Here is a 22,744-nt window from a genome sequence, read left to right as displayed (position 1 = left end):
TTTGGCTTCCATTTCCTGATGGACTTCTTCATTTGCCACTTCCTCTTCCTCCTTTCCTTCTTTCACTTCCTCCTTTCCTTCTTCTACTTCCTCTTCCTCTTTTCCTTCTTCCACTTTCTCTTCCGTCTTTTCTTCTACTTCTTCCTCCTTTTCTTCTACTTCCTCTTCCTCCTTTCCTTCTACTTCCTCCTCCTTCCTTCTTCCACTTCCTCTACCTTCTTTCCTTCTTTTACTTCCTCCTCCTCCTTGCCTTCTTCTACTTCCTTCTCTCCCACTCCCTCTTTTGTTCCCCCATCTACTTCTTCATTTGCTGTTTCCTCCCCTTCCACTTCTGATTTTCAGATACTTCCTCCCCATCTACAGGATCTTCGCCTTCACATGCTTCTTGCTCTTCTTCTTCACTGGCTTCGCCTGCTGCTCATTCCTCATGAGGACGTGTTTCCTGCTTTGCCTCAGGTCCATCAGCCTTCCCTTCTCCACCTTCTTCTCCCTGACCCTCTTCTGTGATGTGATCTTCTGCCTGCCTTTCAGCTACGTCGACTTTCTTCATCCTCAGGATTTGCTGTAGGTCAAAAGCCTTTACAACAGGGGCATTGGTCATCACCTCCGTGGTACTTCGTGTGGCTTGGGCCGCCATTTTCTCCCTGACGCAGGCATCACAAGGGCAATATTCCTCTTCGCTTGGCTGCTTACTAAAATCGTCTCTGATCGTTGCATTGAAAAGGAAATCTTGGTCTATGTCACAAGATTCGTCCCTTGTCTCGGGCTGCTGACTCCGGTCATTGTAGAGTGACATTTTGTGAATACTTTGCAAATGGCGACGGCGGCTTTCCACTTGCAGGGGGGACTCACGCCTCAGCTGGAGGTTATCTGGGGGTCTTGGGACCCTCTTGCCTGCCCTGCTGCTGATCTTCCCTAGCTCTTTCTCTATGCTCTTGTGTATCCTCCTGCTTACCTCTTGGTTCAACTCAGCAATCATCAAGTCCAGTTCTTCGCTGTTTGGCAGGTTCCACTTCACCTTGAAGTCATTCATGGCGCTGACATAGTGAGTCATGAATTCCTTCTCAATCGTCTTCAAAAGTTTAAGCACCCAAAATGGGTCAGGATGGATGGAGTTTTGTTGGGTGATGAGGGAAGCTTCTGCTGTGGCTTGGCAAGGGACTGTGTTGCTGGATCCTGTATCAGTTTCTGACTCATCCACCTGTGACTTTTCTGCTGTTGCTTTGGGTTCACTCTCATCACTACCTTCATTTGGCTCAGGTTCAGCTTGGCTGTTGCTTGGCTCTTCTGCCGCTTCACCAGCATTCTCTGCATTGATGCTTGGCTCTTCTGCCGCTTCACCAGCATTCTCTGCATTGATGCTTGGCTCTTCAGCTGCTTCACCAACATTCTCTGCATTGATGCTTGGCTCTTCAGCCTCTTCATCAGCATTCTCTGCATTGATGCTTGGCTCTTCAGCTGCTTCGTCAGCATTCTCTGCATTGATGCTTGGCTCTTTAGCTGCTTCGTCAGCATTCTCTGCATTGATGCTTGGCTCTTCAGGCGCTTCATCAGCATTCTCTTGACTGCGGCTCTTTTGTGCTTCCTCAGCAACAGGGTCTTCTTGGGCCTCCTCATGAGGAGGATCTACACCAGCATTAGCTTCTACACATTCCATCTCATCATCTTCTTGCTTATCATTTTCTTCCATTCCATCTTCTTCACCGATTTCTTCCTCTTCCTCCCCTCCGATTTCACAGTCACTGCCCGGGTTCTCATTGGCTTCCGTTACCTTCTCTCCTCCAGTAGATTTTGCCTTTTCTCCTCCTTCAGATTTTGAGCAAGGCATTGGTGGCCGGGAATGCTCCTCTTCCTCTTCCTCTCCCCCGTCTCCCTCCTCTGCTTTTGCCTCTCTTTCGGTGAGTTTGGCTTCATTCGTTTTCTCCGGCAACCAAGCACAATCCCGGGCACCAGCCATGCTCCCCTCTCCTGAGCCTCCATCGCCGCTACTCACATCCACCCCTGAAGAGGACATGGGTGTGAAGTCACCATCTTTTGAGTTATGACCCTTGAAAGCCGAGGGCGCTTTTGCTTGGTCCTGCCTGTGGAGGCCTGATCTCATGGGGCCTTTTTCCGATGCACACCCAAACCAGAGAGCCTGGAAAATGTTCAAGAGCTCCATGTATATCGGCCTGTTCAGGCATTTACTGGACTCATTGGGTGGATCCAGCTCTTCATCAAGGAGCTGCAGGCTGGCAAGGCAAGTGATCAAAATATTAGCCGAGTTGCTGAGTTTTCTCCCCATTGTAGGCGACACTTCAGGCAAACTGTGGGAACGGTCGAGTTTTGCTTCTTGTTTGGCAGCCAGCAGGGCTTTCATGATCTGCACGGAGGTCTGAATGGCGCCGGGCAGGTCCTTTTTGCGGTTGTTCTGTCTGGAGATGACAGGATGGCTGCATTTCACTTGGACAACTTTGGCCTCTTCTGACATCCCTTTGGATGCCTCCTCATCACTGGGACTCTCATTTGCTTCCTCTTCGACAGCCCCCTGTTCAGCCCCCTCATCTGCTGCTTCTGGTCCTTCTTCATCTTCTCTCTTTTCAACCGACTCCTTTGCCAACAGTTCCTGGTTGTTTGAGCCCCTTGGTCTTTCAGCTCCCAGTTCTGTGCCCTCCCCATCATCTTGCACCTCGCATTTCATCAGCAGGGTCTCTGAAGGGATCTTTCTCAGCCACTCGTGCACTACTTCTTCCGGAGAGGCATTGGGAAGGGAAGAAGGGGCAACGTCATCATCCCCTTCCACCTCTGCCTCTCCTTGGCCCTTGCCTTGGCAAGATCCTTCCCCTCCATTCAACGGATCGGAACGATCCCTTGGCCCATTTACTATGTCCATTTCAGGGGTCTGCGAAGTGGCTGTTTCATCCGGCTTTTTGTCCGCAGCTGGCTCTGATTCAGCACACGTGCTGCCACTTTTAGTCTTCTTCTTCAGCAGCAGAGTCCCACTTTTCCTGCCACTGGGCCTCCCTTTCGGGGGAGCAGGGCAGCGTAAGCTGTACATCGATGCAGGCTCGGATGCTGAAGCATAGCTACAGCATTCCACGTTGGCACGGAGGCTGCTTTGCTTTTGCCTCAACTTTGAAAACTGCACCATGCTCAACTGTGAGCTAGCACGGTCACTTCCCTCCCATATCTCTGTCTCAGCACATTCACTCTCAGAGTGGGAAGAAACCCTCGGATGAACACTCCCAAGATCATCGTTTCTGGCTGCTGCCACATGGCCGCATTTTGAGCATGTGGATTCCGGCACGCTTCCTGGCCTCGAAGAGTGTTCTTGAGAGGTGACTTTGGCAGTTCCATTTTCCCCGTTGGAAACAGAGAAGCTGGGAGAAGGGGATGATCCCTTGCTGGAATCATCTGGCCAGCTTCCTCTCTGGCTGCCTTTGGAGGACGTGCTGTAAAACCTGGGAGAGCTACTGTCACTCTCCACATTATTGTTCACAGGATGTTCTGCTGCCTCACTTAAAGACGATGCATGTGAATGAGGAGAGCTTGAGTCATGCAATGCATGGCCTTCTCCAGCTCTTCTCTCCACCTCATGTGAGCTTCTGGAGTAATATGAGGTGCTGCTGTTTACCCTTGCACCCTCTGCATGCAGAGAGCTTTTTGTCTTCTTCTTGACGGTAGACCCCCTAGACAATTTGGAGCCTGCCTCCTGGTGCTTCTGGCTGTGCTTGCTTCTTCTGGAGGAAGATGAAGCAGCAGCACTGCACACCTGTATCTCTTCACCGTCACTCCTCTGGCTATTTCCATCACAAGCTTTAGAATGCAAGGACCGTTCCGTAGAACATCTCCCACACTTGCAGACTTCATCCTTGACAGCTTGATTGGATGCCATGTTTTCCGAGATGGAATGTATTTCATTGATTTCCTCTCCTTCCTCTTCAACGTCTTCCTCTACAGCCTCTTTCTTTGGGCAGGCCTCATCTCGGTTGTCCTTTGGCCCAGGGGCGATGCACTTAGGGGGTTTGCGGCAGGTGCTGTTTGGAGGAGATGGGCAACCAAGGCCGTCTTCAGCGTCTTCTCTTTCCTTGACCCTACAGGACGAGGTGGTCCTTGTCACACTGCCACTTTTCTCGTGCGCTCTTATCTGGCTTTCTGCAGAACACCGAGATGACTTTGACTTGCTACTTCCAGCCCTGCTATTATTGTCTCCTTCTCCACTCACCATGGCATTGTCCTCATTTTGTGAATTGCCTAGGCAAGCCCCCGTGTCCATTTCCTCGGGTGACCCCCTTTCACTTGTGTTTGTCTGGATACGGTCACATTGACGACGGTGGCATTTTTTGACTGTACTTTTTGACTCCACCCTGTTCTCTAATGTCTCCGAGTAACAACCGGACTCCCGTCCAAAGTGCTTGGAATATTCCTCTCCGCTAAACGAGGTATGGATACTCTCGACGGAGGCCATCCTTTCACGGACAACCCTCCGATGGGATGAGGTGCTTGAGCAAGAAGACTGCATGCGCCAGGAGTTCCTGACCCCTGGTTCCTCTTTTGGGGAAACATGCATGGGGTTCATCCAAATGTCATAGCCTTTGCATGGTTTGCCACAGCTCTGGCAACAAGCCTCATCGTTTTCAGGCTCATCAACGTTTGAGATGTAAGAATCAGCATCACTGGGGTATAACGAGTCATCCACTTTGGAACTAGCCTCTGTGTTCCCTTTGTCTATGGGGTCAACTCCATTGTCTGCGCCTAACTCTTCATAGGGCATCCTATCCATCAGGCTGGACTTCTTGACTTGCGTGGACCATTGGAGAGTCTCATCGTTGAGCAGACGGAAGTGGACTTTCATCTCGACCGACAGGCTGCCATCTTTGTTCACATGCACCCTCTTTTCTATGTTGTCTTTGGCTAAGGAATGGACGAGGTCTCCTGCTTTGGCGCATGGGCAATGGTTTAAAGAGGGAGCAGCATTCTCCGGGGATGCTGTGAGGCCATTTGGATAGGGTTTTTCTGACGACAAGGAGAATCTCATGGATCGATTGCTCAAGGCCGATCTCGGGTGAATCACACTCTTCTTGGCTTTGAGTCCAAAGTTCACTGTAGTTTGCAGGAGAAGGGGGGCAAGAAAAGACACAAAAGAGAACTTGTAAGAATGAATGCCAAGCATGCAGAGCTTAGCCTAGTAAGCCAGGAGTCACAGCTCAGTGACAGGGCACCTGCTTTGAACAATCAAGGGCCCACAGTCACTTCCTTGCATCCCAGGACTTGAACACAGGGCGCTGTTTCCATCGAGGCTCACCTAGACAGGGACTGAACCTAGGCTTTATTCTCGTCCTATGACATCACCAGAAGGGTGGGGAAATCTCAGGTCTGAGGTCCAAATGCGGCCCTCCAGGCCTCACTATCTGGCCTTTGGGACTCTCACCAGGACACCCCCCTCCCCAGCCGCACTCTCTCACTCCAGGCCAGACCTCTCATTTGCCTTGCTTCACATCCTCCCAGAGAGTTTTTTGCCTGGCCAGATTGTGTGCTTGCACCCTAATAATATCTTTTGCTTGCCTGGGAGGAGGGCAGAGAGGGATGTGTGGGCGTAGAAACTACCCTACTGTACCAAGGTAAAATTAACATTCATTGTTCTGCCCACCACTATGATGTTGGCCCATGGAATGTTGCCCAGCAGGGAATGTGGCCCTTGGACTAAAAAGTGCCCCCCGCTATAGGGTGATATAGGACGCCATCTCTATTGTTTTTAGGCACCTGTAGAAGACTTTCCTCATTCAGCAAGCCTTCTAAATAGAGATTGTTAACCCAGTTGGTATCTGTATTGGATTTGAAAGTGATTTTACATATATGTATATGTTGTTGTTGTTGTTGTTATGTGCCTTCATTTCGATTACGACATATGGTGACCCTATGAATCAGTGACCTCCAAGAGCATCTGTCATGAACCACCCTGTCCGGATCCTGTAAGTTCAGGTCTGTGGCTATATTTAACTGTCCTACATATATTGTTATGAGCATGGGGGGTGTGCTTGTAGTTTGAGTGTGTTCTAGAGAATGGCTGGGGCTGCAGGCACGCAGAGAGGCTATCCCTCTGCATCATGGCTATAGGATGCCTCTGCACCCAGATGGAAAAGCTGGATATTGGACTGCTGATGCCTTGAACCCCTCCATCCTGAAGCTCAGGTTGGAATGTGTGTAAATAAATAAACCATTTTTCATAAAGACAACGGAGTCTCCACTGACCTTCTTCCCAAAGGAAACCAAAACCTGGATGAGCACAGGGACCCCTGAAATCTCACCGCTCAGAGATTGGGGGAGGTGCACAACAATATAATAGGGAGGGGGCTGTTTTTATGTATTTTATTTATTATTAATTCAAAGTATTTATACCCTGGTCTTTAGCCAGAAAAGCTCCTGGAGTGACTTACGAACTAATCAAAATAACACTGTCCCTGCCCTCAGGTTTACAATCTAAAAAAGGCATGATGCAAAAGGAAAAGGGGAGAGGGAGGGAAGAGGAAAGCTCTTTTAAAAATTTTTTAAAATTTTTACATGCAATTGCTTTTTAACTATGTTTAGATTGTTTTATATATTTTTATTACTGTACTGCAAATTGCTCTGAGATGCCTCTTAGGAAGTGATCAATCAATCAATCAATCAATCAGGTTGCCCTGTTACTCCATATATTAATCATTCCTTATATTTCCCCATCTTTAGAAAAAAAATCCTTGGAGGGGGGCCAAAAACAGCCCAGTGAGGACTGAGTATGTTCAGTGACCACAGAATGCTGATTTACTTGCAGGTGGGGTGAGGAGAAGGCAGCAGCAGAAGGAGTAATGAAATCAAGTGGCTGAAATCCTGAATTTCATATAATTCACTCTCCAACTTATGGGATAGTCATGGCCTCTCACATGGGTGATTTTGAAACACCATTAAGAACATAAGACCTTAAGAACAGCCCTGTTGGATGAGGTCAAAGGCCAGGCCAGCCTCCTGTTGTCAGTTCACAGCGGCCTCTAGATACTTCTGGGAAGGTTGCAAGCAGGACCTCAACACAACAGCAGTCTTCCTTAGGATCATAGAATAGTAGAGTTGGGAGAGGCCTATAAGGCCATTGAGTCCAACCCCCTTCTCAATGCAGGAATCCAAATCAAAGCACTCCCAACAGATGGCTGTCCAGCTGCCTCTTGAATGCATCCAGTGTCAGAGAGCCCACTACCTCTCTAGGTAATTGGTTCCATTGTTGTATGGCTCTAACAGGAAGTTTTTCCTGATGTCCAGTCGAAATCTGGCTTCCTGCAACTTGAGCCCATTATTCTGTGTCCTGTACTCTGGGACGATCAAGAAGAGATCCTGGACCTCCTCCTCTGTGTGGCAACCTTTAATGTACTTGAAGAGTGCTATCATATCTCCCCTCAGTCTTCTCTTCTCAAGGCTAAACATGCCCAGTTCTTTCAGTTGTGGCACCCAGCAACTCTCCCATTTCCTCCCAAAGGTGCCCTCTTCATCCCCCAAATTATGTTATATAATTTCCATATTAGCCCTCTAGTGGCTGTTGATTTAAATAGTGCTTCACATTTGCTTTCTTCTGGAATATCTCCATGCTTTAAGGAGGGTACAGCTTCCCTGGCCTGAATATACTGCAATAAGTGTTACCTCATCAAAGGAATTGCCTGTATTTTGTCTATTCGTTCAATCCTTAATCGTATCTAAACCAGAATGATGCCAAATGAAGCATTTGTTATAAAAGGGCGAAGTGCAGAGTGACAGTCCAGGCCATATCTTGGGTGGAATCCAGCATAGCGCTAAGGGAATTGTTCCATCAGTGCAAGGACTTCTGCTTGCACAATGGAACATTCTCCTCATCTCCTCTTCCTGAACCTTCCTAAATCTGTTCTAGGGGGTTCCTCAACCCCCTGGAGCCGATATGGGGTATACATGGGGGGGGAGGGGGGAAAGTCCTGTTGCTCAGGTGGAAAGCCTTGTGCTGATGGGACACGTTAGTTGAATGACATTCCTTATTTTTTATTCTGTTCCAAATTTCTAAGTTAGCAAATATTGACAATACATTGTTTGTGACATTCCCCCAATGCTCCTAAACATAAGAACATAAGAAGAGCCTGCTGGATCAGGCCAGTGGCCCTTCTAGTCCAGCATCCTGTTCTCACAGTGGCCAACCAGGTGCCTCCTCCTCATGTTATGCCAAATAAAATAAAATAAATAAAATACATTTCAGCCATGACAAGCAAAATGAAGTCAATGACCTAGGGAGGTGGAGGGCTCTCTAATGCTGGAGGCATTGAAGAGGCAGCTGGACAGCCACCTGTCGGGGATGCTTTAATTTGGATTCCTGCATTGAGCAGCCGGTTGGACTCAATTCCAACTATACTGTTCTGTGATTCTATGATCTATAAGCCTCCGTGATCACGGGCTGTGTTGTTTACTGGATGCTGGGATATTTCAACATGCAGTGCTTGAGAGTTTTCCACTGGGTGCCGTTCAAATACAGAGCTACATGGATCTCTAATCTGATCCAGCAAGGCCATTTTGGCATTTTGTAATTTGTCACCTGCCCTGAGCCTTTTGGATAGGGTGGGCTATTGGTGCTTTAGAGAGGGGGAAACTAGAAACCCAAAACACCAGCATAACCCCAGCCACCTGCCATCCTTCCTTACTTTCATGGTTTTCACCAATGTTGTTGCTGTTGGACTGGGAAGCCAGCCCAGGCAATTTCTCCAAAGAGCACTTCCTGGCATTTTCCATCATGATCGGCTTGAAGGGTTCCCGTCCCACACAGATGAGGACATTTGGGCAGTTCAACAGACCTTGCATGCTGTCAATCTGGAGAGGAAACAAGCACAGTAGCTGTCAAAACTAGACATCAGGGCAGGAACAACATGCAGTTTCCCACTCTCCTAATATATATATATAATATATATTATATATATATATTATATAATATATATATTATACAGCCACGAGAGTATATAGCCAGCGTGGATTTTTCACATTCCGCAAGAGGCACATGTTACCAAATTCTTCCAAGCTACACAGGAAGTGGATTGGACTGTGAAAGACCAACCCAAATTGTGTTTGCATTTTGACAAATTTGTAGGGCAGGACAATATCTCAGAGAGGAGGTCAGGTCTCCTGCTCCCCTGCCCAACTATAGCTGCCCAATTCCCCTGCTTTTTAAAGCTTGATAGAAATATCTGTGGGCTATAGGTACGTTCTTAAACTGCCAGATTTTTGGCCTATTTTTTGCCTATGCATTTACACTGCTATTTCGTTAAAAACATCAAAGTGGTTTACAACACTTTCTTTAAAAAACAACAACCATAGAATAAAAACATTAAACATACAATAAAAACAAAGATCAACTGCACATATGCATTCATGTGCAGTTTTGTATATACAGTAGGGCTCCGCTTTACAGTGCTTCACTTTACAGCGTTCCGCTAATACAGCGGTTGTGAATTGTAGAAAGGCCCCGTCTTACAGCGCTTGTTCCGCTTTTACGGCGGTTTTTTGCCGCCGGGTGCCATTTTGGTCAATGTAAGTCAATAGGATCTGCTTTACAGTGGTTTTCGCTTTACAGCGGGGGTCCGGAACGTAACCCGCTGTATGAGCGGGGCCCTACTGCATAGCTTTGCTGGATAACTACATCGCAAAATTCAGATGTGTAAATTTCAAAGTATCGTGTTTTGGTTCATGAATTTTTTCTGAAAATTGGAAATTAAGTTGATTCATCTTTGAATGCAAATGGAATCAAATTTCTCTCTCAGCCTCATTTCCCTGCCCTTGGCTTTGGATCTGCCTGCTGTTGGCCTCCCTGCCTTTCATCCTATCAGTCTCAAAGGATGCCAGCCACCACTGAGAAAGGGAGATGGAAAATGAGCAGAAGGTGGAAGATAAACAAAGACAGAGAGGCGGGATGGATGGACATATCAAGTCAAGCATTAAAAGTGGGTTCTACGTTGCTGCAACTTGTGGTTAAATGTCCAGGGTCTCAGATGTTTTCCCCCTAAAAGTTTCCTTTGACTGTAGATTAGGGATGGAAAGATCTGCCATAGGAACATAGAAAGCTGTCTTATACAGAGTCAGACCATTAGTCCATCTAGCTCAATATTTCTACCAGGGCCGGCTCTAGGCATGCAGGGGCTCTTGGGCATCAGCTTGCCCTGGCCCCCCAGTGGGTGGGTGGGTGTGCGTGTGTGCGCATACGCACGTGCGTGCAGGCCTCCCGCACAGCCCCCCCATGGCCCCCCTACCTGTCTTGTCTTTACCATTGCCCTTAATGAAGATGGTGGCAGCGGTTTCCCTAAGGGGAAGGAAGCCTTCGCCGCCATCTTTGTTGATGGCACACGTGCGTGCTATGCGTGCACATCTCTGTCATCAACTAAGATGGAGGCAGCAGCTTCAGTACATTAGGGAAGCTGCAGCCGCCATCTTCATTAAGGGCAATGCTAAAAAGCCAGCTGGTAGGTAAGTGGGGGGCGTGGGGGAGGCACGGATCGCGGAAGGGGAGCGGAGGGCCCCTCAGGGGTTCCTGTAGCTCCTGGGCCCTCGGGCCAGTGCCCAACTTGGCCGCCCTTTAGAACTGGCCCTGATTTCTACACTGACTGGCAGCAGCTCTCCAGGATTACAGACAGGATTCTCTCCCAGTCCTACCTGGAGATGCTGAGGATTGAACCTGGGACCTTCTGCATGCAAGGCAGAATCCCTACCACTGAGCTACAGCCCTTCCCCAATTTCAGTTCTCTCCGTTCTCCAATCTAAAATCTTGTTCTCCACATTTTTACAGCAATGTGTGTGTGCGTGTGTGTTTAAAACATCCTCATGAAAATTCTCCAGCATTTTAGTCCAAATTTCTTCTAATAAACACATTTTTGTAGGCTAATGTATACGTTTTTGCAAGCAGTTCCTTGCTTCTTTGTATGTTATATTCATTTTTATGCACTCTTTCCCCCAGCTGTACTAGATCTAATAGGCTTAGGTTGATCAGGGACAGATTTTGGTGGAACACTAGGAGAATATTCTTTTTTAAAAAGTTTTTTTTTATCATTTTCCAGTTTTACAATATAGAACCCGAACATAAAATAAGAAAAAACAGTATAACCCCAACGCTGTCCCCCAAGAAATCCGAATACGAATATCATACAGACAAGGTAAGCAAATAGCATTCAAACGATGATTCCAATGCCTTGAACATTCTTGCATGCAAACTTTTCCATTTTCTTTGTATCTCAACAGGTTCCTTCAGAGATTGCCATGACCTGGAGGTGGAACTCTTGATGTTAAGTCGTCTCTTACATATTGAATAAAGACATACTGAGTGGATTCCAAGTCATCTGTGTCTGTTGTTCCATGCTGAGCTAGTTAGCTAGTAAAGAAATACTTCCTTTGGAGATTGGAGGCTGTCTTCACATTTCTGGCAATTATTTGCTTGGCCACCACCATAAAGAAATCGAGTAAATTTTAAAAGGAAAGATCCTTTGATTTGTCAGTAAATAAATTTAATAATGCTACTTTAGGGTCCAGGGGAATTAATTGGCCTTTGATCATACCTGCTTCATCAAATGCCAGCCTCCACAAATGCTGAATTGTCCCACATTCCCACCACATATGGTAATATGAACCTATTAAATTACCACCTCTCCAACAACTGGGGTTTAATTGAAGGTCAATCCTGTGGATTTTGAAGATGTATAATACCGCCTATGCACAAGTTCTATACAATTCTCCTTGATTTTTGCTGAAATTGACTTAAAGGGTTTTTTATCCCCAGTTCTCTGCCAATCTTGATCATTCATATCACACTCTAAGTCAGTTTCCCAAATTTGTTTGTATTTATTTATTATAATTATAATTGTATTTATAACCCTCCCTTCCTCCCAGCAGGAACCCAGGGCAGCAAGGTTTTAGGGCATCATGATCCTCTGTCACCTTATTACATAGAACCTTATAAATTGTAGAGACCAAGTGTTTTGAAGTATGATAAGAATTAAGTGTTCCATGGATGTTAGAGGCCTACGGGCCTGAGCTAATATGTTGGGACTCGATATGAAATGAAGCAATTGATGGATTTGCAGCCAATTTACATTCATGCCCTCATGTTTTTCCTTTATTTTTGTGTTATTAAAGAGAGCCAGTATGGTGTAGTGGTTAGAGTGTTGGACTACGACCTGGGAGACCAGGGTTCAAATCCCCACACAGCCACGAAGCTCACTAGGTGACCTTGGGCCAGTCACTGCCTCTCAGCCTCAGAGGAAGGTAATGGTAAACCACCTCTGAATACTGCTTACCATGAAAACCCTATGCATAGGGTCGCCATAAGTCGGAATCGTCTTGAAGGCAGTCGATTTCCATTTTCAAGGGGAATCACCCCAGTAAACAGGTCTCTGAGTGTAAATAAAATGTTTGACTCCCAACCTGAAAATTGTTGCGCTTCATCAGTGGAGTAGTATAAGGGATGGTGGTAAAAAGGAAGAATGGAAGAAATGGGTGGCACTGGCTTTGTGGACCAGCTGTTCCACAGCTGGAGGTTTGCTAATACAAGAGGATTGACCATTTTTAAGAACTGCAGGGTGATTTCCAGAAAAGGGAGAACTTCAACTCAATTTGTGTTAAGTGAGTCCAGTTCCAAATGCACCCAAGTGCACTGTAAAGAATTCTGCATCATCATTGCAATACTTCGAATATAATTCATCATCATGTGCCCTTTTTTCAGTATTTTCAAGGGAGGTCTAATTGAGAGGATCTGCAACAACAACAACAAATTACACCACGGCAAAACTGACATTTCTATGGCACCTACACTACCAAGCCAGGATAAATCAGTTAAACTCCAATTTTTCAAGTCAGCTTTGGTTTTAATTAGACTGTCAGAATTTAGCTTCTTGAATAGTTTCCTGTTTTTTGGTTTAGGGACTCCTAAATATTTTATGGACTTGGGGCATATTTTGATTTTAGATATTTTGTGTAATTCTAATTGGTCCGTGGGAGAGATATTGATATTTAGCATTTAAGATTTTGTATAATTTATTTCCATGCCAGATGGAAGGCATATGTAAGGCATGTGGTAGAGGAAACGGGATTCTCAAGCATTAAAACACCCAGGTTTGATCCCCAGCATTTCCAGACACAGCTGGGAATGTCTTCTGCCTAGAACCCTGGAATGCAGCTGCCGGTCAGTGTAGACAATAATGAGTTAGATGGACCAATGGTCTGACTTGGTATAAGGCAGCTTCCTATGGTCCTAGGAGAACGGTCTTGACAGTTGAGAGCAGTTCAACAGCACAGTCAATGACCTAGAGGAGCGGTCTCTTCTCCCTCATGGTGGGTCTTCAAGCAGAGGCTGGACAGGTACCTGTTGGGTCAGGGTTGGAATGCCGGGTGATGGTCTGATCTAAATCACACACACCTCCCCACAGGGCTGCTATTCACTATTGGTTAATAGCATTGGTTGCCATTTCATTCCTAGGCTCAATTCCAAGTGCTCACACCTGTGTTTAAAGCCCTAAATGTCTCAGGCCCCAAACATCTGAGAGACTGCCTCCTTCCCTACAGACTGTCTCAGGTGTTGAGATCAGCAGAGGAGGCCCTTTTGGTAGTTCCACCACCCTCAGAAGCTTGGGGGCTGGTGGGCCGAGACAGGGCAATCTCTGTGGTGGCCCCTAAGTTGTGGAACTCCCTCCTCATCGAGTTGCGTTATCCACCCAGGATGAAGGGTGAAATTAATAATAATAATAACAATAATAATAATTCCCTATTATACCTGTATTTCCCAACCACCCCCGCCCAGGTTAATAGCAGCTTCAAGGGAGTTTAAACTGACAAATGTCAATGAAGGAAAGAACTAACCTCCCCGTCTCATCGTTTAAATCCAACCCAGCTCCCCTTCCCACCCACCCCCCACAAATGATTTTATTGATTAGTTATGGATTAGATTTCTTTAGCTGTCCCATGACAGAAGTTCTCTGGGTGATGTATATCACTGAGTTAAAACAATTGCCAAATGCACATAATATAATAAAAAAACAGAAAAATCCAGAACCACAAAGATCCAGAACAAAAAAGCAGAGAGTAAAACAAAATGCCAAGCATAATCAAATCCCCTAAATGCAAAAGAGCTGAAGGAGCTTCATTAGGGGGTAAATACAATCAACCACCATACAGAGTCCAACAGTGTGAATATCAATCTCCTGATGTTACATGATGTTAAAAGTCCTGGGATGATGATGATGATAACAACCCTTTATGGTTCTTCCATAGAATTCCTTTCCTCTTTCAACAAGCCTTTTAGGTTGAGACCTATCCCAGTCTGCGTCTGTGTTAGAATTGCTTAATATGTTTTTTAATAATGTTTTTAACCATTTGTTAAAGTTGTTTCCTTTTTTAAAAAAAAATGTTTTTAACGCTGTTTTGTTTTAATGTATTTTAAGATCTGTTTTTACGATGTTTTAAAGTGTTTTTAGCGCTCTGTTTGCCGCCCTGGGCTCCTGCTGGGAGGAAGGGCGGGATACAAATTAAATAATAAATAAATAAATAAATAAATAATTCAAAGTGTAGTAGAATAAAATGCAAGAAGTAAAAGAAGTAATAAGATGCAATTAAAATCGCTATTGTGCGATGGACGTGCGGATTTCTCTCTTCAACCACCAGTCCACAGACGTGCCGTGGACCACCTGAATGAAGCTTGTGGGCCACAGATCACAGCTTGGAAACCGCTGCTCTACACTGACTGCCAGCAGCTCTCCAGGGTTTCAAACAGGAGATGTTCCCAGCCCCACCTGGAGATGCTGGGGGCTGAACCCGGACGCTCTGCCCCTGAGCTTTGCTACTCAGTTCAGCCAAACACTTGAAGAGAAGCTCTCAGTCTTCCCTATTTCCCTCCCACCAGAAAGGATCCTTTCAAGATTCCGTGACTGTTGAGGAGAGGGAAACAGTCCCCGAGGAGTGAACTGGGGAGAGGAATTTGAGAGCTGGGCCAAGGAAAAGGGAAGTCTGGTCAGGAAAAAGCAGGTGAGTTCATCAGTAGGAGGTAAATGGAAACATAAACCGTGCTCGTGGGAACACTTTAAGAAATCCCTCATAAGAAACTTGAGGCCTTCCGGCTGTTGTGGGTCCCCAACTCTCCAACTCCCAGCTCCAGCCAGTATAGCCATTCATCAAGGATCATGGGAGCTGTACTCTTGAGAGCCAGTGTTGTAGGTCCTTCGTGTTCTCAGTCAGGGGAGGAGATAAATAGTGAAAGAAACAAGCATTTGTGCTCCCTAGAAGACCAAAGACCTGTCCAGACAATCATCAAGTGAAGAAATGGACAGGAAGAGTGGGAGGGCTGCATGGGGGCTTCTGACGCATGTTGATTTAAGGGCCAACATGGTGTCTTAGTTGGAGTGCTGGACTCAAATGGGGGAGACTAGGATTCAACTCCCCACTGAGGTCCAAAGCTTGCTGGGTGACCTTGAGCCACTCACTCATGCTCTACTCTCAACCTAATGGACCTCGCAGGGTTGTTGTAAAGATAAAAGTGTGTGTTTGTGTGTGTAGAACCCTGACTGCTACCGTTGAGCTCCTTGAAAGAAGGATGGCATAGAATGTAAAACAATTACATTATGGCCAGTGGTGGCTGGTCGCTCTGATGTCAGTGGGGCAGTGGAATCCACTCCAGGTTTTGAAGTACCTTGGACAGCTCCTTGAAAGTTTGGACTAAAACCCGGTGTGGATTCCACTGCCCCACGCACATGGAACACCAGCTGCCACTGATTATGTCTCTTCACCTCTTTGGGGACAGGCCAAAGCTCAATGGCAAATAGGGATGTAGCAGAATTCTGACAAAAATAGAAACTGGAGTGGAAGCTGCTGTTTGGTTATTTGTCCCATGGTTGGGATGGAAATCAGTCCAGCATATACAATTGCTATTTAGCGTGGTTTTTGCTTTCACTGTTCAAATGATACATAATTGATTACATTCTCCCTCCCCTCATTTGCATTGTTTTTCCTTTGCATTGAAATGAATGAGGTGGAATAACGTCATGACAATGTAACTGACACAATTAACTACATAATTATAATGAATTAATTATGTAAGTTATGTCATTTTGCCACAGCAGACAGCAAGATGAATAATGTAGGTTTTGGTGGAAGATGAACTGCAGTGGAACAGAAACAGTGCTGCAGGAGACGAATGCAGGGTGGAATAGGAAATTATGCCTTCCTGCATCCCAGCAGAGCATCTGTTTATTACTGTGCAGAAGGTCCCAGACTCAGTCTTTGGCCTCTCCAGTTGAAGGGATCAGGCCAGAGCTTGGAAAAGTCACTTTTTAAAACTACAACTCCCATCAGCCCCAGCCAGCATGGCCACTGGATTGGGCTGATTCCAATTCCAATTGCTTTATTTGCTTTTAGCCATAAGCCATTGCATGCAGGATTGGGCTGATGGGAGTTGTAGTTCAAAAAAGTAACTCTTCCAAGCTCTGGATCAGGCAACAGGTAATGGGAATGACCTTTCTCTACTTGAGGACCTGGAGAGATGCTGCCAGTCAGAGCAGACAATACTGCAGTAGTTGGATAAATAGCCTGATCTGCTTCCTAGAGGTGCAGGATACCTATACAAAGCCTGTACTATGGAAAAAACAGGGCATATAGATCACACGGAAACGTATTTGGGTGTCTGAGCATAGGTGTCAGGGTTCATGGACGTGGAGGGTAGAGTTAGCAGGTGCAATCCTGATCCTCCTCACTTCAAATGTCATTTCTACCCTGGGATGACCATCTGCGCAGGGATCACAAAGGCTAGCACATTTCCCTGTAATCAGGAGCTCTCCTAGATCAGTTACATTCTACCTCCACTGTTGGAGGTAGTAGGCTTCTGAATGCCAGTTGTCAGGAATCAGAAGTAGGGAGAGTGTTGCTCTTGCCCTCCGGTCCTGCTTGCTGGCTTCCTAGAGGCATCTGGTTAGCCACTGTGAGAACAGGATGCTGGACTAGATGGGCCACTGGCCTGATCCAGTAGCCAGGCTCTACTTGTGTTCTTATGCATCAATAGAACAGTGAACATTTGCACGCATGTGCACACACAAGCACACTCCCAATGGGAAGGGGAAAACCTATTTTGCAAGATTTTTTGTTAAAGGGTGAACATAAACAGAAATCAGTATATTGCCATGCATGAGCTAGTCAACTGAAACACACAAGAGTCAATTGCAAAGAGACCAGCAAGCCTATTAATGGCCCCATGGAGGTAATGAAGGCTCAGTTTGAATGACACCACTTGCACGATGATCATATTTGATAGTACGATCACCAAACTGGATATTACCCAGGAGTCACAGAAAAAGCCTCCCACTATGTTGAGGTTGCTTTTTTAACTGAGAAGCAGTTGTGGAGGCTGTCAGAGAGGTGGGGGAGTGGTTGCTTAACCCTTCCTCCTCCTCCTGCTGTCTGCCCTCTCTCATAATCTCCCTCTGCAGATTTTCTTTTTGCAGGGGAAAAGGTACCAGGATCCATCATTTTCCCTCTGCAGGTAGGAAGGAAGCTGAGAAGGGACTTGTTTTTGAGGAGGAAAAGAGCAGGAAGGGGGAAGGTTAAGGCCCTCCCCTCAAACACTTCTGCTCTTCTCTCCAGCTTCTGAAGCAGCTTTTCAGTTTAAAAGGGTTTTTAAAAAACCCACTGGTGAGCTATCCTACAAGTATCACTTGCCTAACGTTGACTCTAAGGCTGTGAACACACTGCAAAGCATTTCAGTTAGCCACACCTGGAGGGGGAATGGGTTGATCTGCTGATCAGTTGTGAAATCTCTTTGAAGCTGAATATTTTTTAAGAAAAGCACTCAAGCTGCTGCCACCAGGTTTTACAGTAAAAAGGGGCGAGGTTTGACTAGCATAGTGTGCCCGTTTTCAGAAGAGAGAGGTGGAGACGCGCTGGACCCAGCAGAATAGATTGCGTGTTTCTACCTCTAAGTCACCTAGAGAAATGAAGACTAACTTGCAAAGACTGACTTCTTAAAGAATATCCCATCCTACAAAAATGCATATATATATAAGGCAAAATTGCATACAAAAATGTGCATGTTAGGTTAAAAATATATATCAGAAACTGATGTGGATATTTGGAGAACTGAATTTAAGAGTAGAAAAATGAGAAATGCAAAAAAAACGAAATTGGCAAATTCACCAATCCTAAAAAGGTAAAGGTGTCCCTGCGCTTGTAGTGCGAGTCGTTTCCGACTCTTAGGGTGAGTGGCAGACCGTATATATGGGGTGGGATTGCCAGTTCCGTCCCCAGCCTTTCTTTACCCCCCAGCGTATGCCAGGTACTCATTTTACTGACCACGGATGGATGGAAGGCTGAGTGGACCTCGGCCCCTTTTACCGGAGATTCGACTTCCTCTTTCCGTTGGAATCGAACTCCGGCCGTGAGCAGAGCTTCGGCTGCGTTACCGCCACTTACCACTCTGCGCCACCAATCCTAGTGGGGTGCAAACTTTCTAGAATGGTGGCTATTATTTTCTGCCTGTTCAATGCATCTTTATGGGAGAAATGTACTTTCTAATCCATGATAGCCATTCTGAATGTGGAGTGAGGGTGTTAATTACGCCATACAAATTGATCTTAAGTGTGTGCATGCATGTCAAACTAGACTTGATGATAACATTGCAATCCTGTATGCGTCTACTCAGGAGTACATCCAACTCAAGTCAACAGAGCTTACTTTCAGATAAGTAGAACCTAGGAAGTGGCCTTATATGGAGACAGATCACTGATCACTCTAGCTCAGTATTGTCTCACTAACTGGCAGTCGTTTTCTGGGATTTCAGAGGTGATGGTCTCTCCCAGACCTACCTATAGATGCCAGGGACTGAACCAGCAACCTTCTGCATGCAATGCAGGTGCTCTGCTACTGAGCTACAGGCTTGCAGCCTAAATGTGTTTTTGCATTTGACGTGCAGGCTTTCAAAGGCTGCAAACACACTAGTCGCCGGATCACAGTGTTTCCATTAACCACATCTGGAGGGGGAACGGGTTGATCTGCCAATCAGTTGTGAAATCTCTATGAAGCTGAATGTTTTTACAAAAAACTGCACTCAAGCTGCTCCCACCAGGTCTTACAGGGGAAAGGGGCATGGTTTGACTAGCGTCGTGTGCCCCCGTTTTCAGAAGAGAGAGGTGGAGACGCGCTGGAACCGGCAGAACAGTGAGTGTGTCTCTACCCTAAAATGTAAACACCATCAGGGGAACAATATGGAATCGCAGTAGGTGTGGAGGGGGGCAAAATTTAACTGTCCCTCTTCTGGTGTTGTCCTAAGGAAAATCCATCTTCTTCTGAAGCTGCTATTGGCTCTGGGGTGAAATCCCCAGTTGGCACAAAATAACACCTTCAGAGGAAGGGTTTTCCTCAGGATTGCAACAGGGGAGGAATGGGTTAAAATTCTCCCCTCCACAGTTGTTGTGATCCCAGTAATTATCAGGGGTCCCGCCACTTGATGTTATTTACTTTAAAAAAAACTTATATTTTTAAAAACTTGCAAAAACACATTCAACATCACATCTGGTTTGGCCGAGTGTGAGCCTGTGTTTGTGCACAACTTCTCAGAAATGGCTGCAGTTTTTAATTCCCCTCCCCTCTTCCGGAAACTTGTAAAAACTATTTTGTTCCGGTGAGCCTTTGGTTGGGACTGACGGGTCAGCCTGACACTGTTTAAAGTTTTTTATCTTTTTTTTTATCTTTTAAGGTTTTTTTTTATTCTCACTCTCTTATATGTGCATGCACATATATACATGTATGTATGTTTGTATGTGCATGCATAATGCATTTTATGTATGTATGTGCATAATGCATTTTATGTATTTTAATAGTATTTTGTGCATTTTAATTTACTGTAATGTTTTGTGTTTTTATTGTGTATTTTATTATATTTGCGTGCGATTTTATTGTAGCCACCCTGAGTGCCCTATTGTAGGGTAGAAGGGCGGGATAGAAATATTGTAAATAAATAAATAAATAAATAAAAGGCTTGTGGGTGAGAATACTCTGCTTTGTCCCCTGGCAGCATGGAGGCCTTCTGCAGCATTTCTGAGTAGTGGATAAGGTTGGCTTATGGACGGAATCACTTAATACGTACAGGGATACACACATCTAAGCCTGTGACTTGCATCTGTGAACTTGCACATAAAAATGCACCAAACTTTGTCACAATTCTGTATGGCTGCTTGTCCGTGGCAGGGAGGCCCAGACGGTGGTGACGCTCAGATCACTTATTGCTAAGAGCTCAGTGGCAGAAAACCTACCTAACATGCAGAAGGTCCCAGGTTCAACCCCAGGCAACCCCAGGTAAGGGTTGGGAAAAGACTCCTGCCTGAAACCCTAGAGAACAGCTGCCAGTCAGTGTAGGCAGTACTGAGCTAGACGGACTGTTGATCTGACTCAGTTTGAAGCAGCTTCCTATGTTCCTAAAGGATTGGGTTTTAAACATCCTGCCTCCGAGACACCCATCCCACATGGACTTATCTGCCAAGGACTTCCCCTGCCGATCCATAAGTCAGGCATGGAACTTCAGTGCTTTGGTGAGGATTCTGAGCCATGATCCAAGGCGCATCCTCAGTGTACACTGAGCACTACCCTGACCTGGGGGGGCTTTCATCATTACTCCATGTGATCTGAATCTTGAAAGCTGTCTCCCAGCTCAGGCCCTTCTTATGTGAAGTGATCCGCAGCACAAAGGCTCACCCTCTTCCCATCCACCGTGTAGACCTTCTTCACTGTGAACTGCATAATCTCTGAAATCTCGTCCAAGAGGGTCTTAAAGCTCTGTGCATTCCTGTGGTTGAGGATAACTGGCCACCTGGTGGTGACATCTCTGTTCTTAACCAGAGTGACTTTCTTTGGTATCCTCGGGCTCTGTTGGGTGAAAGCTGTTGAGTAGCCTTCATGCTTGACGTCCTGGGCCACCCTCCTTAAATCACTGGCCGGTGGGTCGGTCTTCTGAGAACCTGCTCTCCACCAGGCAGGGCCGATGCTGATGGGCGTGATGTATTTCTTATCGGAGCAGAGGTAGCATCCTCCATCCTCCAGCTGGTCCAGAGTGTTGATGCAGTGCACTCCCCGTGGTGTCGTGATGGTCCGCACCCCAAAAGGCAGGGGGACCCTGTTTGAGAGGTCATCCATCAGGGCATTGAAGCTCTTGAAGCTGCGCTGGTTGATGGCCATCTTGACCCCTCCAAACTGAGGGTCTCCACTCTTGTAGAAGGTTGTCCTCTTGGCAGGGGGGACCTGCATGACAGCACTCATCCGCGCCACGGAGGGAAGAGGCTGCTCATAGTTGTAGGGGCTGGCAGTGGAGAGATAATCAGAGGGCACTTGGCTCATCCTGACGAACACTTAGAGGTAACTGCAATACAAGAACAAAAGGTCAAGATATGATTTATATTTGTCTTTTTCAAAAAAATTTTTTTATTTATTTTATTTATTAAATTGACATCCCTGCCTTTCCTTCCAGAAGGAGCCCAGGGTGGCAAACAAGTCTCTGCCCCTAGGTGCTTGTAGTCTAAAATTTGACACAGATGAGACAACAGAGATTGGAGGAAGAGATGAAGGCGGGGGGAGAGGTCTTTATTTGGGCTGCATGTACTTAGGCTTAGTTAGGGTGGGGCATGGGCTAAGGAGTTGTGTCAAAAGGCCTCTTAGCAAAGATGGCCTTTTCAGGAAGAAAGTTAAGAGAGGTGGCCTCACAAAGGCATTCTGGGAGGCAGTTCCGGCCATATGGAACACCAAGGAAGGAGTCATTTGAGGGAGTGGGAGATAAATCAAAATGTGAAACATAACATCCTAAATATTGTGAAATCACCAACACTGGAGGTATTCAAGCGGCAGCTGGACAGCCACCTGTCGGGGATGCTTTAACTTGGATTCCTACACTTAGCAGCGGGCGGACAGGGGTAGTTCAGTAGTGGAGCATCAGCCTTGCATGCAGAAGGTCCCAAGTTCAATCTTTGGCACCTCCAGGTAGGGCTGGGAAAGATTTGTTATCTGAAACCCTGGAGAGCTGCTGCCAGTCAGTGTAGACAGTGCTGGGCTAGATGGACCAATGATCTGACTGAGTATAAGGCAGCTTCCTTTGTTGGGTTGGATGCCTTATAGGCCCCTTCTAGCTCTACAGTTCTAGGATTCTAAGCCTCTGCTCCAAGATCTTGTACTATTTATTTTTGTATTTATTTATTACATTTATACCCTGCCTTTCTTTTTTCATGAAACCCAAGGCGATTTTCATGAAACCCATATGATTCCCAGGCAATCTTCCATCCAGGCACTGACCAGACCCGACCCTGCTTAGCTTCAGCAGGGAGCTGGCCACATGTGCCTTCAGACCATAGCCTGGGACTGCTTCTGGTATATGCTACCATTTCCCAGTCCACACTCTGTGGCCAGCATTAGTGGGGTCATCAGGCCTTTAAGAGGGCCCACAGACTTTTGAGGAGCTCACCACGTGGATCCCTGCCAGCAGTGGAGATTGGTGGCTCCAGTGTCAGTGGGGCAGTGACTCTGCTCCGGATTAATCAAAGCTCTGCTTTGATTTGGATTCCTGCATTGCGCAGGAGGTTGGACTTGATGGCCTTATAGGCCCCTTCCAACTCTACTATTCTATGATTCTATGATTAGTCTGAACCAGCCTTTCCCAACCAGTGTGCCTCCAGATGTTGTTGGACCACAACTCCCATCAGCCTCAGCCAGCATTGCCAATGGTCAGGAAGATGGG

The 22,744-nt window shown here is 46.2% G+C and overlaps 1 protein-coding gene across 1 annotated transcript; it reads right to left on the bottom strand.

Annotated features, from left to right (window-relative positions):
- Window positions 1-418: 418 nt before the first annotated feature.
- On the bottom strand, window positions 419-21,357 carry RP1L1 (RP1 like 1). The gene is made up of 3 exons (XM_061626136.1): window positions 20,719-21,357; window positions 8,664-8,829; window positions 419-5,082 (listed from the first exon to the last, which is right to left on the bottom strand). Exons 1-3 carry the CDS (start codon window positions 21,355-21,357, stop codon window positions 419-421), a joined length of 5,469 nt encoding a protein of 1,822 aa, XP_061482120.1.
- Between the last annotated feature and the right edge of the window lie 1,387 nt (window positions 21,358-22,744).

The sequence above is a fragment of the Rhineura floridana genome, chromosome 4, assembly GCF_030035675.1.
Source record: "Rhineura floridana isolate rRhiFlo1 chromosome 4, rRhiFlo1.hap2, whole genome shotgun sequence".
In the NCBI taxonomy this organism is placed as follows: Eukaryota; Metazoa; Chordata; class Lepidosauria; order Squamata; family Rhineuridae; genus Rhineura; species Rhineura floridana.
The sequence above is the reverse complement of the archived record's forward strand: the minus strand, read 5'-3'. Positions and strand labels throughout refer to the sequence as shown.

What these genes read in the sequence shown, in the direction of transcription:
- RP1L1 (XM_061626136.1), bottom strand. Translation starts at nt 21,357, where the DNA reads ATGAGCCAAGTGCCCTCTGATTATCTCTCCACTGCCAGCCCCTACAAC. An exon ending in ACACGGTGGATGGGAAGAGG is followed by an intron (nt 8,830 to 20,718) that starts GTGAGCCTTTGT and finishes TTTCCTCTCCAG; the next exon opens with ATTGACAGCATGCAAGGTCT. An exon ending in CATTGGTGAAAACCATGAAA is followed by an intron (nt 5,083 to 8,663) that starts GTAAGGAAGGAT and finishes TGCAAACTACAG; the next exon opens with TGAACTTTGGACTCAAAGCC.